At 40.4% G+C, this 15,000-nt stretch overlaps 1 protein-coding gene across 6 annotated transcripts in view; it reads left to right on the top strand.

Moving 5' to 3' along the window:
• The window catches only part of APBB2 (amyloid beta precursor protein binding family B member 2), a 130,859-nt gene extending 118,700 nt beyond the window's left edge, over positions 1-12,159 (top strand). For all 6 annotated transcript variants that reach the window (XM_053458398.1, XM_053458394.1, XM_053458395.1 and 3 more), the window contains 6 exons: positions 8,839-8,953; positions 9,303-9,390; positions 9,882-9,965; positions 10,148-10,263; positions 10,576-10,752; positions 11,538-12,159. In XM_053458398.1, the coding sequence (XP_053314373.1) occupies positions 8,839-8,953; positions 9,303-9,390; positions 9,882-9,965; positions 10,148-10,263; positions 10,576-10,752; positions 11,538-11,705 (748 nt within the window). In that variant the 3' untranslated portion in view covers positions 11,706-12,159. The remainder of the gene's footprint in view (positions 1-8,838; positions 8,954-9,302; positions 9,391-9,881; positions 9,966-10,147; positions 10,264-10,575; positions 10,753-11,537) is intronic.
• The last annotated feature ends 2,841 nt before the right edge of the window (positions 12,160-15,000 follow it).

Here is a 15,000-nt window from a genome sequence, read left to right as displayed (position 1 = left end):
GCTGCTAACCGTCCCTTCAGTGAATGAACCCCAAGTCGAGATTTTCAACAGAAACAGAACATATCTGTAACGTTACTACAATATTAGATGGAAGCAAAGGTGTAATAGCTTCATGGAAGTTCTGTGGGCTCAGCCCGCTAAACTATGAGTTGCATTGCAATGATAGATTATTTATCAGTTATGGAGGTTGTTGCGAGGTTCTCTAGCATCCTCAGACTGCTGTGTGTCTCATTGAAGCTATATTGGTCAATCATAGTTTGTAGGATCCCACCAACACAGATTTATTGTGACCGTCCTATTTGTCAATGACACCAGAGAAAACTAGACAAAAGTACCATATACCAACTTCATGGGACGAGCTGTAGGTATGACGGATAATTAATCTCAACAGTGCTTTGAGGTTTTTCCAATCCTTAATTGCGTACATTCTTGAGAAATAACTATATTGTATCATCAGTGGCCTGCTGTAGAGGCTTTCGAACCCATGGATCATTTGTGTTGTTATGCTGATTGTAACTATTACAATGAAGTTCAGTGTCTCTGTACTACAAATGATACTTATGTAAATATAAGCTCATGAGCGGGGCTGTCATCATTCTTGCCAGGAATACAACAGTGTCGGTCTATGAGGATATTAATATTACAGAGATGGACTTCATAAAATTGTATGTTCTCAAAGTCAGTGCAACTTTTCTGGACATTTTCACAGAAGCGCAGGTGGCTCTGTCAGAATGATTAAATTCTAGGTTAATGCAGAGATTATCGAGTGAAGATAAATTATCCCCTGCGGGGCTCTTCAGATGATGACATTCTTGTCAGCATATGGGGTAATCTCTCAGAATTTATAGCTGGGCACTAGCAGTTTGGTGACAAATGTTTCCGCTTTGTTGGCATATCGATGAAGGTCAGTTGACTAGATCTGGCCTGTACCTTTAATTAAAATGTGATATATTGAGGATTACTTATATTTCTTAATGATCCCGAAGTTGCAAAATACTTTCACAAAAAAATAAAATGCCACCTCACTGACTCACTGGAAACCCTGTCACCTTTCTTCTAACGCTGAGGCCGACCTAAGCAAAAACTATAGGCCTCAATTCAGATGTTGCGGGGTAGAACTGTTTTTGGATGCCTGTGTGTAATGGGAATTGTAGAGCACAGCCCCCAGACTCCCTGGAAGTAAGATGCGTGTGAACATACGGTGGAAGCGTATCTGCTGTATGATCCTGTGATTTATTGCGCCTCCCGATCAGATGCTGCGAGGAGTTTGATGAGGGTTTACCGCTCGCAGTGCATATGCTGCGTCTCCAAATCTCCCAATCCAGCTGCTGCCCTCACACTTCATTCTCTTTTCTCAACCTCAGCACATAGTCTATTTGGAAGGTTATTATTGTCCTTCTAATACGTTCTAATACATTTGTTTATTGGTGTGTGTGTATGTGTATATATTAAACGTGTGTAGTCTTTGTTCTAGGTGGTATAATTAATTTAACAGTCAAGGAAAGCAATCAACTGTGTATTGATCACTTGAACCATAAGCCAGCCTGTATGAATATGCTTACCGCGTCTGACAAGCGTGTCTTTATACTTCTGCATCTCTGACTTTAGTAACAGCTCTTCTAACTTGTCTTTTTCTGTCTCTTCACGCTGTCACGGATCCAGGGAGAGGTAACTTCTTTTCCTTCTACATCTTGCATGCCTTCTGAGTTTTACATTTCTGTGAATTGCATTCAGAGAACAATACACTTATCGTCCAAATCCAATGGGCACCAATGGGGGATAATCAAAGGTTATCGACAAGCAAGAAAAAGTCGCCCCTGCTGAGAACAGCCAGCTGATGGCTGTAAACTATATAATGTCTGTATACGGGATGTGTTCTACAACCTAATGTGTAAACATAATTGCACACATTAGGGGTTATGACAGGCCAAATGTGGGTTTTTTTTTTTTATTTAGGTAAGCAGACAAAACAACATAACACTGGGAAAAGCAAGCAGGGTGCTGGGTTGTATAACTAGAGGCATCAGTAGCAGGAAGAAGGTGGTGGTTCTGCCACTTTATAGATCTCTGGTCAGAACTCACCTAGAGTATTGCGTATGGTTCTGGAGACCCCCATCTCCTGAAGAATATTAACACATTCAGAGGAGGGCTACTAAAAAGGTAATTGGTTTGCAGGATGAAAATTACCAAGCTTGGAGGAGAGGAGAGAGAGAAAAGGAAAGTCATAAACACATTTAAATAATTAAAGGGACTTTAAAGTGGGTCAATCACCACAGAAACCAGTACAAGATTCCTTACACCAGAATTACTCTTTTTACATAACCCTCGTAGAAATTATTTTTTGGCATATAATAGCCTTTTGGCCCTTTCCCCCAAAACCGCTCATGGTAGATAAGTCGTCATTGCACATATTGTATTGTTGGCCATCCCAGAGTTTAAATCAGTTACACTGCGGGTCATTTGTGTCTTCTCAATGTATATGGAGGGTTTTTATTGTTATCCTGCCCCGGCACCAAAATGGTTAATGTTTTACACGTAATAACACACGACTGCCTCTTTTATTGCTACTTGTGTTAGTAGAAACAATTTAAAACTGCTTTAAAGGCCTGAGGACACTGAATTAGCTTTGTACTGTTTAGATCTGGTAGCCTCTAACGTCACGAACTGGAATAAATGGAATCAATTTTAAAAGCAGTTTGTTCTATTTTATTGCAAGACAAATTAAAGTGCTGTAACCAGGATATCTTCCCGGAGCTATACGACTACCCAGGGTCAGATGTGCGCAGCATTGGCGTGTTACGAATAGGTTTTTTTTAAATGTGGTAGGCCTTTGACAATAAGAATCCAAATTATGGGCTGTATGGATCAAATTCCCAAATATTATTCCATTGTGATAAATTTTTATATTAGGGTGATATGTTTCACAAACATCTATATTGCAAAGCATGGAATAACCTTCATACTAGAAATCCCAAAACCAGCTGGTTGGTGCCTGCCTTTCGGACCTGTTAGGATGGGGTGACAAACGAGGCTCATATGTTGAGTAGATGAACTGATGACTCAAGTAGCATCCAAGTGCATGAGAGCTGAACACTTTACATTAGATATTGAAAACCATTTCTAAAATCAGTCACAGTCTACTCACATATAAATTCAAGTATGTGCACTCCTCAATGCCAATAAGGTGGTCCCCTGTATATTATTCTCGGAAATGTAGAAAATGATGGAAACAATATAAATCAATATAGATGTAGCCAACAAACTTATTCCAAAAAGTAATGCCTTACATTTAAAACGTGCAGCAACCAGCGTCCATATTGCAAGATCCAGGCAAATAATAAAACCAAAGAAAAACGGTCCAAAAAAATGAATGCAACGCTTTTCGCTGTATCAGAGCTTTTACCTGGCGTATGCAAATAGTTACCGCTACTGCATCTGCACAGAGCTTTATGCAGATCTGTTTAGAATTCAATTAAAGGGATTAAATCAATCGATGGATTACCGTAGACGAGCACTAAGCTACGTGCAAACACATTGTACGGTTCTCTTATCAATTTGTTTTAATTCAATGTCACTGTTCAGTGTATTTACTTTTAGTTTATCACATTCCATATTATCCACATCCTAAATGTTACACCTGTTTAAAACGCATTAATCAGTGTTATTTTTTTATTTGAGTATCAAAAGATTAACCTTATTTTTATTTTATTTTACTTTTACCCCTATTATTTTCTTAGATGGTCTTGAAAGCTTGCAATCCATTATGTGTCAGTTAGCCAATAAAGGGATCATCTTTATCAAATTTGTTTCTCTCTTTCTCTCTTTCTAACATGGTAAAATTCTATACATTATAAAGATGATAGCACATCCACATAAGCAAGATAGACATTGCTTATCAATTTAATCACAATACATGGAAATACACCCAAATATATAAAAGAATAGCAATACAAAAATGCAGAAGGGGAAAGGCCAGAGACAGAGCTGAATACATGTATTGTGACTTACAACGTCCTGCTTGGGCTAACGAACAATCCCAATGAGGGATCATGGAAATCAATAAGATTCAGGCAAATGTGACATCAGATCTGAAGAGTATGTCAGCATCAGAAACGGATCATTTAAAATAGACTAGTAGCTATATGATATATGCTTTTAAGGGCTAAATCAAGTTAAGGTTGTATCACAGATGAGACAGTTCTTCTTTAAGGAATGCATGTTTTACAGGGTCAAATGTGCCTTTGTTTGTCGATGAGCACATATGCGCTCACATTAATCTCCTAAATTCATTTTGAGATATGGCTTTATGAGCTTATTGCCAAAGGGCTAACATTCTCGTGTGTATTTCAATGAGAAAAATTTGGATTAGGGTATTTATTTTTAACATATGTCCTTTTCTTGATCTTTGGCAAATGCTATTCTGTTCTGTGTTAATCTTTCATTTAGACACCCCATAGGGACCTGTCACTGTTCTGTTACATTTTAAGTAGGGCTGTCAGTCGTCAGAGGGAAAGAAAAATCAATATGGCAGCCACGATTCATCCTACAGTCTGACTCGAGAATAAAAGGCTCTGTAGGCATTACCTCTAAAACAACAGGATCTTATTTTACTTTTAATGTAGAACATTTATCACGCTTTTAAGATATTTTCTGTAACATTTCTCCTTAACCACTTCCATCTTTTTTCCTGCCAAGCAGTTAGTAGTAGTGTATTTAGGGCACACATTTTCCATAATGTGGTAGTAGGATACCCTATGCTCTAAAAGATGTGGGGTCTCCAACTCCACTTCAAAATAAATGGACTATGGCAATGCTTCTCAATGTTTTTATTATTATTATTATTGGATATTATCCCCAATTCTACTGGTCAACCTTACCCCCCAGCTCTTACCTGTCGTCAGGGGTTGGTGAACCCAGTGGGGAATGGTTATTGATTGAGTGTGGTGGAAGGAGACCTTCTTTGCAGCCAGCACACATCTCTCATCTGCTGGTCACTCCAAGTAGAAAAATAAGCAGAGTTTCATTACGGCATAACATCCCTCTTTGGTCCACACCAGGCCCAGGGGCAATAGAAGATGTGGTGTGACATCCTGGGACTTGGGGTGTGAATGCATTGGCACCCATCTGGACCCCTATTAGGGCACAGCATTTTACCCCATTTTTGATAATCTACTTACCAAGAAAATTGCTTGAGTTGGAAGAGCTGTTCAGGTATGTTTTGAGAGATGTTTTAAGTGTAAAATGAATTTCAGAAGTCAGGATACAAAAGGCACCTGGATTCTAAAGATGTTTGTCCAGTCAAAATCGCCTATCTCTAGATTCTTAGAGAGAGTAACACAGGGAATTGTATCACGTATGGTGTCATTTACATGGAAGGGGACAGCCCCTCTTCTGCAAAACATGGGCAGATCCCTTGCTATATCTTAATTCAGCTTAAGTAGCTTTAATATTAGTTATTATTCACCAGAGAGGGAATGTTAGTGCATGGCAATGTCTAAGTGTCCATGATTGCTGAGTGTTTGCATGATCTATAGTGGGGGTCCTAACTTTAGGGCATGACTGAAGGCAGCAGTATGTTGCTTATGATGGAAGTTGCAGTCCCGATGTTGTGTTTCTTTATTATTACAGCAATGATCATCGAATTAATACACAAATTTTTGGTAGCTGTGAAAAAAAGGGTTGCAAGGGATTTTTGAGTCTAAATACAGTTGTCCATTTCAACCATCTCAACTAGGCAAGCTCCATAGGCTCATATGTTTCCAGAGAATGATATAGTCATATATGTACAATGCATATGTGCTGTAATGCTTGTTACATGTGTGGATGTATTGTATTACTGAGAGTGTGGTCCATAAGAGGAATTGCCTTCCAGGAGAAGTGGTAATACAGGTTAATACAGTGAGGAATGTAAACATGCATGGGATAGGCATTTGGGTTACCCTAAATATAAGACAAGGAATAAATAAGGTTTGAGGTTTCTAAAGCAGGAAGAAATGGAAGAGTAGATGGAACGAATGGTTCTTTTCTGCCAGCAAGTTCCATGTTCCGTTCTTGCCTTTTTTTTTTTTTTTATCGACTATAACTTCTTGATTGTCATTTGGATGAACGTCCGCATTCAATTTGCATTTGTATAAAGACGCATTGCCAATTAGAGATGATAATTTCTTTTCTGTGTACTGCATTTATTTTCTTAATTGGCATTTATAGATGGAAAATGTATCAGTGTTTTCGTGGTTTTTGGATGAATTCCCTTGTAATTGTTAAAGGGTTCGTTACTATATTCAGATTACTTAAATCAGTGTCTAATATACAGGATGAGAAATGGCTCAGCATGTGACCTTGTTATTCATTATTAGAAGCCTGACTTGTGACCTTGACAAAAAAAAGTTATCATATGGAGTTATCATATTGATAAAATATGGGTGTGATTGTCAATTAGCACACCTTCTATTACTTGGGCATTATTAAAACAAGAGCAAATATTTATATGCTCATTAACCTCCGCATAGCCATATTATTGTTTTATTGCTATGTAGCATAGTATAGAGCTGGGGGATATGATGGTGCTATAAAACCAATAAATAACAATAACCTGCAATTATCTGCCACATTGACAGTAAATATAATGACTCTCACCAAGCCTGATACAGCGCAGGGATGCGGCATCGCCATCACCGTCTCTATATGACATATATATTCTAGTTTCTGCATAATGTTTTCAGGCAGCTGCATATCAGTAATTCTAGATTTGTAATCTTAGCCTAATCTTCTAGACAAACATCCTAATTCTTCATCATAGTGGCTTGAGATAAACAATAGAATGACTCAGTCTTAATTGCCCAGCCTGACACACTTGCTAATGATGGAGGAATGGCCTTCATTAGCATTCCCATAAAGAATTTGCTCAGTGTTTGCAGGGAAGAAAATCACCCTAAATATCACATGACTGACAGCAATGGCCTCCAGGTCTGCAGAAAAAGGAGGTTTACAAAACAGGATAAAACCAGGTTTTTATCGATGGTAACCTATATTATGATATACATGCTCAAGGAGGAAAATGTTTTTTTTCTTGGGGCATTTCCGTTATGAATGTGGGTTCTAGTGTAACGACTGCAGGACCGGCAACCTCTGAAGTATATACAGCATGTGTCTGGCAAGCAGTGGAGAAGCGGAAGAATACGTCCATCGCCCCATCTAAGAGACTAGAGATAAGTTATTGTATTTGACTGCACCTGAGTAACCTGCAATAATCTGCTCCAAAGACAGATAGACGATAAGGCGCAAACTCATTACAGATGCTGTCAAAAACTGGAACGAAAGCCTGGATCCAGCGAGTTCACTGAACCAGTTTTGTTCTCGAAATCTGTTTTTGTTTTCAAGCAATTGCGTTATAAAAAGAACGTTCCTCCTTGGAAATTCAACGTCTCGTGCACCAGCTGCTGTGACTACAAATCCCATGATGCTCAGCCGGTTCCATACACACCATGGAAGATCTCTACAGCACTTGTGAATGAATTACTGGCTAATCACGATGGGATTTATACTCACTGGAGTGTCGAGGGAATTTAATGCTTTCCTGCGAGTAAAACCAGCTTTGGCTGACTTGTGGACTACTACTAAGGAGCGGTTTGTTTGCCACGCGGCACAAATATTTTTCTGCTACCCACAAAGCCCAACGCAATTTCCTGAAACAGCAAATGATAGACGTCTCTGAAGAACTGCATTGATTGAAACATGTGTTCAATTAACATTCCTAGACATCTGTGTCATTGACAGGGGGCCACAAAGCTATTGCCCTTGGATAACGGCAGGATGATCACGTCAGGCAGCCAGATTAATGGATAAGTTATGGCATCCAAATCGCTTTTAACGTCTTCACCAAAGGCTCGTGTGCAGGACGGTGTCCGTTTGGGAAGGGTATCCTTTGGAGCCGTGACTTGGTAGCGTTAGGGCTCCGGGGCCTGTGAGTCTGAGGCGCTCCTGCTTTACAGCGCTGTGTTAAAGAGCATTAAATACAGCGCTGGATGCAACACTTAAGAAAAGCGGCTTTCATTTTGTTCCAGTAAACGTCCCTTTATCTGCAGATCTGTAGGGCGCCATTGAAATATGTCGTTTGATGGGCGACGTTCCCTGCTAAAACACCACGGTGAGAGTATTCTTTCTGGTGATGCTAATGATGTTCTGTTTCGCTAAAAATGCTTTCCGCTCAGAGTCCCTCTGGGTGATTAAGACCGTGACATTCTGTTGTTTACTACAAAGCAGTTATGTGTTGATTCGTAGGGCTACCTTTCTCTGCGTTTCCATGTGAAATGGCAAACTGGAGGGATTATAGGCCAGTAAAACTTTCAAAAACCTTGGCCTACGAGACGGTGTATGGCGGGGCCCTTTGTTATGCTGAACGTTTTCATGTTCCTCTATATACCATTTTGAGAAGCTTATCGGAGCTGCCGTTCCCGAAACCCCGTGTTTACGAGCGGAGCGACATGTTTCCTGAATTTCAATGAAGGAGGCAGCTTTCCAATTAAGCTGCATGTGGAGATTTATTACTCTTAGGGTTTACTCATTTGCAATTTACAATTCAGCGCAGCATATTGTATTTGTTTGCCGAGCAGAAAACATACAATTGAGTTTCAGAGTGACATTCTTATTATACACGCGCGGTAACAGCACCTCTGCAAGCAGGTCTCCAGTCTTATCGCTCCATTATCAGAGTGTTATTAGTGCTGCCGATGCTGTGCCGGAGCGGGGAGAGGTTACTCGTACTATACCGTCAATAATCCCAACTGCACAAATAAAAAATACATAAAAAATGTGATTACATTTGTATTATTTTCACAGGGACTTCGCTTATGTTGCAAGAGACAAAGAAACAAGAATTTTAAAATGTCACGTGTTCAGATGTGACACGCCAGCGAAAGCGATTGCCACTAGTCTCCACGAAATCTGTTCTAAGGTGAGAATATGCAGAGGAGCGGTTGAATTGTAGAGAGGCTACTCAGTAAGTAGGGTCGGGAAGGATTATTCTTCCTTTTCAAGATAGCACTGCTTATACACCAATCCATTAAAAGTAATGTGTTATTTAAAGGGACACTTCAGCCATTATATGCACTTTAATGTAGACGATGGCTCTGTGGTCCCTTTCACATCCCTTATGTATTAACCCTTTGCCCGTCCCCTGCTATTTTCCATGTCTGAGATGTGTTCACATCAGCCTGCACATGAACTCCCCTCCAGGACTGTCTGTGGGGACACGCAACTAACTAAGATTAAAGTTAACAACAAAAATGTTCCGTTCTACACAGATTATGGCAGAAAGGAAAAACGCCAAAGCCACTGCTTGCAGCTCATCGCAGGAGCGGCCACACACGAGCCTGGATGTGCCATTGCAAGGTACGTGAGGAAGGAGAGAGGCTCTCATACCAACAACAATTAAACACTCTTTATCTGAATGTGATACCATTCGTTGGGAAACATTACATTGAAATCCACCTGAAGAAGAGACATCTGAAATCATGGAAGTTATGTTGGGCCAGTAAAAATGCAATGTGGCTATATCCCTTTTCCTCCTCATAAAATGCCTCTGCGGAAGGTATCATCCCGAGAACCTTAACCACAAGTGCTCCGGGGGGTGTCAGATCACCAGAGCAGTAATCTATTATAAATGTCTTTATCATTCCTTGCGTTTTCCTAGAAAGATTGAATTCTTACTGATCTATTGATCCATATGGGGATATTAACGGATCAACCTGCGCTTAAACACAGAAGCCACACAAGCTGCTGAGCCAAGATTTAGAAGACAACAAACAATGTGTTCTGTGGAATGAGTGTTAGTTGATGTGCCGGGTTACTGTTAATGGTCTGTTATCTCTCCTCATATACAGTAGAATTCCCAACACCAAAGACAGAACTCGTGCAGAAGTTCCATGTCCTGTATCTGGGTATGTTGGAAGTCTCCAGGCCTGTAGGTGAGTTACCCATCTGCGTTATCTTTGCATATACTGCTGTCTAGGGACTCTTTCGCCAACCCCCCCACGAGTACTGCTATAAGGTTTTCTCATTACCTGTGCCCTGGACAATATTATGGTTACTTTTAATGAGGCGTGCCTAAATAATCCTGCAGGCACCCCTTTCTTCTCTTCTGTTGAAGGTATGGATATTGTAAATGAAGCCATTGAAACGCTTATGAACCCCTCGGACAAAGAAGACTGGACACCAGTAATTCTGAATGTGGCTGATGCGACTGTCACAGTCATCAAAGAAAAGGTAAGAAACTGCAAGTAAATGGTGAATATGTATAATTTACACACAGCCGGGAAGTTTGCTTTTAGTGGCAGTACAGGACACACTGGGGCACACAGTGACTTCATGTTTGGTGCATGGTTTAGTGGACCGTCTCTTCACTCATTTCACGCACGGTATTTCATACTCTTTGTATCGATACCCTGAAAGAACGACTTGATTCTCCTTGACATTGAACGAACAGCGCCTGACTGGAATCACTCACATCTCTATCAGCCAGTCAGTGTCGATAGATAAAGTCGATCTGCGGTCCGGTTATGGTGCCCTGTTTTCTAGGATGAAGAAGTCCTGGTGGAGTGCAGGGTTCGCTTCCTGTCCTTCATGGGAGTCGGGAAGGATGTGCACACATTCGCTTTCATTATGGACACCGGGAATCAGCATTTTGAGACTCATGTTTTCTGGTGTGAGCCCAATGCCGGGAATGTCTCAGAGGCTGTTCAGGCTGCTTGCATGGTAAGACGGCTTTTTGTGTTATTACGCTACGTGTGAGCCACCTATAGCTGAGGCCTCAGTCAGTTCTGTTTTTTGATCATGGTGGAATGCGGTCTGGCCACTGGCGAGCTGCTGCGTGTAATATTTAGCGTTTGTTGATATGCAGAGGAGTTATAATAATTAAAGGTGCTGTTCCACTTGAGATTTTTAGCATGTTATGGTTTAATTGGTTAATTTTCAATCTAGAGATTTGTAGTATTTGAGACTAGTAATAAACAAATTAAAAACTTAGAAGGAATCCTAAACACCTTGTGCTTGCCTGCGGTAGAAATGTAACATGAAAAAACATTTCTGCTCACAACACAAACATGTTGAAAAGTAATAAAAATGTGGAGTTTCTAAGAGAGTGCTTCCGCCTTCCTAAACCCATAAAAACAACTGCATCGGTACCATTGGCTGGCTTAGTGTGCTGAGAGGTGTATTTCTCTGCAGTCCTTTCTCTCCGTTATGTTTTCTATCTTTAGTGTCACAAATGACTTGTTCTTCTCTCTGGGTTCCTACAGTAAGTTGTCGGTCGCAGACCCTGGGGCTGTGTGAAATTTCTGCGTCCCATTCACCGCTTTGTGTTTCTCACTGCGATAAGCTTTCTGAAAGCTCCTAGTTGCATTATTCAAACTCCTCTCCCAAGGAAATAAATGTCATGTGATTGTAACAATACTCATATTGTGGGTTTTTTTTCCCAACAAGCCTTATGTTTTAGGCTCATGTTTGACTAATCGTTAGCACAAATCTGTGTTTTCTTGCAGTTACGGTATCAGAAGTGTTTGGTCGCCAGGCCTCCCTCCCAGAAGCCTCAACCACCTCCTCTTCCTGCAGACTCTGTGACCCGGAGAGTCACGACCAGCGTAAAACGTGGGGTCTTGTCCCTTATTGACACTTTGAAACAGAAACGCCCCGTCGCTGACATGCCATAGTAGGGGTTAAAAAAATCTAGATCCTTAAACACATCGTTTGGACATCTTTACTGAAACGAAAGATTATATCGCAGCTCAGCCTTCCATTAAACGGCTGCTTCCTCTTCAGACAATTTAACTTTATCCAATGTGTGACAAGCATGTTCCTGTTCTACGACATCATGGCGTACTACAAAAGAAGCATGAATATAGATATATCTACTCATCGGTTTTTTAATGTTCTTTCTCCTGCCGCCTGTCAGTGGTTCTCATTACATGCATTGGATGTTCCGAGTTGTAAATAAGATGAGGGGATTGTAACAAGATGACATTTTCTGCACTGCAGATGCTGAATGCTATGGAGCCCATCAATGTAAAGGATTAATAAGTGTCCCATAGCTCACTGGCTTAAAGAAGTGTAAACAGAACCATCCGGGTTTATTATCATAAAAAAGGCTATTTTGGATAACCATAACAGCTTGTGTCATTATAGCTGCTTTCTGGATTCCATATTACCCGAGATACCGTGTCCTTGTAATTTACCTGTAAAAGGGGTTTCCTGAGGATGGAGGATAATTGGGTCCCACACGTGCGTATAGCGCCGGGTGCGTTTCACATTAGACATTTTGCAGACACTCGTAGAATATTACTTGAATTTTCTGTTTAGTGGTCTTCAAATAGCATGAGAAGCCATCGGCAGGCCACAATGGGTTAATACCTGCAATCCTGTTAGAGCAGATCAAATGAACCGCAGCCTGTCTTACTTTTTCTATAATGAATACCTATTTTATCACAACCAGAACATGGGGTGTTATGACTTGTGATAAATATTTATCCCATCAGAAAGGCACATTGGTAGTAGGAGCAGGTCCAAGGGCCACACCTGGTCTGGATTGAGTTATTTATGTATGTAAAAAAATATTTTATATTATCTACAAATCTGCTTTTTGTACTGCTCTTATCTCATGGGCCGTGGAAGGCGTGAATGGAAGTCCTCATGCTAAGGAAATGGACTTTGTACACTGAAAAATCGCAGACAGAGACTGATGTTTAATTCTGATTTCAGGGTATAAATAGAAAAGGACATGCAGGATAATAAAGTCACCGGACACCCTCAGTGTCCATGTTCGTTATAAGCTACAACCATATTTATAAAAAGGAAACCCGGGACAGATGAGATGGATTTTCTGATCAATGTGTCCTAAATTTGCGTTTCACTGTATGCTGAATGTGCAAGCGCTGGTCTGCTCTCTGCTACATTTTGGGGGAGATATGTTTGTATCGCTAATTTGTTTGCTTGCTTGTTTCGTTATACAAACACACAGGTGCAAGCGATTCGTGGCTGGGCGCTTTCCGTCTTTGGTGATTCGGGTAAAACGCAACTAAGATTCTGCCACATGGTGGATAAACCCAACCTTATAACAAAGCACAAAGTGACAGATTTATGTAACCTTCCCGTAAGAAAGAAATCCTCGCTGCACAAAGGAACGTCGTTTTACACCTAGAGGTGTCCTTCCAAGCCTACAATCTATTCTTCTCAAGGAAAATGAGGCTCTAATTATGTTCGCAGATGACTTCATATTAACTCGTCAGCACAACTAGTAGTCTGTAGCTGAATTCTGTAATTTAATTAATCATTCATTTTATAAAGAAGACTGTTTAGTAGATATTCTCTGCCAAGAGTCCAAGCCCTAGAGTTATCGTCTGCAAGTTTTTAACCCATTATTTTAGTTTTGCACACAGTCTGTCTTCACTAGCAGTATTCATTCGAGGTGAAAGATACTCAGCTCCAGAAAAGCCAGATTCCTGCTCTAGGTCTTTAGGGCCGTAAGTGATTTAAAGATCCCACTTCTAATATAAGTGATGGGAATGAACACAGTATTTATAGCGATATAACTTCTTGAGAGATCTAGGTCTTTATTGTGACGGCGCTGAGACCAATCGGGGACCTTAGCTGCTGCTTCATTTGCTTTTACTGTAGAGTCACCTCTGCTTCTTGGGCACTCAGATTTAATAATACCTTGGATTTTAAATAAACAAATGATCTCAAATCTGACTATGGAATAGATCCGTTTTGAAAATCAGGAAGGAAAGTACACAGTCATGTAAAAAAAAAAAAAAGCCTGTTTCCGCCATAGTGTGAATGACTCTTGGCTGATGTAGTATGTATTCGTTGTTACAGGATTGGAACTTTAGAATCCATAAGCCTAGAACTGATGGGCAAGTAGAGCTTCTTAGCCGCAGTGATACATATAATATAAACAAGGCTCAGAAGTCTTAACGCATAACATCATAATGCCTTCTTTTTATTTTTAAAGTGCTGTGCCTTAGTACAATCTCACAGTTATAGGTGTAGAAATCAGGCCTCTGGCTACATGCATGGTACTTTCAGCGGTGGTTAAATTCTGCTATAAGCGGCTGGCTAAATGCTGGTTATGTATCTCCAGCAACACATCAGCCCCTAAACCATATATCAAGATTGAATTCATGTTATATTTATATAGCACCATCATATTCTGCAGCACCCTACATCACGCTCTATCTCTTGTCCCCTTTACCAAGCTTGGAAATGTATTTTCCTGGAAAAACGATTGTCTTGATTACCCGGGAGACATTACTGCCAAAAGTCAGATACATATGAAGTGTTCTGACTTGGGATACCAGTAGAAGGTGTCGTGCCACGTGTATTCTCCAAGCTTTTATAGGGATTATATTGTGTGCACTTATTTTCTGTTATATATGCCATACCTTTTCTGTCTGAGCAGAGAATTTGTAAATCCCCACAGCAGGTACCTGTGCTACTAGGCGATCACCTACAATGTGATCCAAGTGTGCCTTGTCCAGTGCGTTATACTGGCTGTCAGAAACAGCACATGGGACCTTCCCAAAAATAAACCCTATGAATCCCTACACAGTGCTCTGGGCAACAACCGGGGTTAAATTGGTGAGGCTGGAAACCACTGTAAGCATCTCAAGACAGCACACTTATAATACCTGCAGCTCTGCTAATAGGATGGGTATCCTTACACACAGGTAATCAATGAAGAATGACTGCATCTTATATTTTCCTTTAATGTATGCTTTTTATTTGCACATTGGGAGATCCAGTAATTGTAAAGCCTATAACCTTCCTATAAGTCTGCTTATAAAATAAGAATCAACATTATTTCCATCCACTCATCCAAAATACATGTTTAGTGGGAACATGTGGGACTGGGAAAACCGTGAGGACAATGGGAAAATATGTATACTATAGTGTTACTTGTGGCCAAATGATAACACCTTGTGTTTCTTGTGTAAGGCAAGCATCACCGGA

Source organism: Spea bombifrons, chromosome 1 (assembly GCF_027358695.1).
Source record: "Spea bombifrons isolate aSpeBom1 chromosome 1, aSpeBom1.2.pri, whole genome shotgun sequence".
Taxonomy (NCBI): Eukaryota; Metazoa; Chordata; class Amphibia; order Anura; family Pelobatidae; genus Spea; species Spea bombifrons.
The sequence above is the reverse complement of the archived record's forward strand: the minus strand, read 5'-3'. Positions and strand labels throughout refer to the sequence as shown.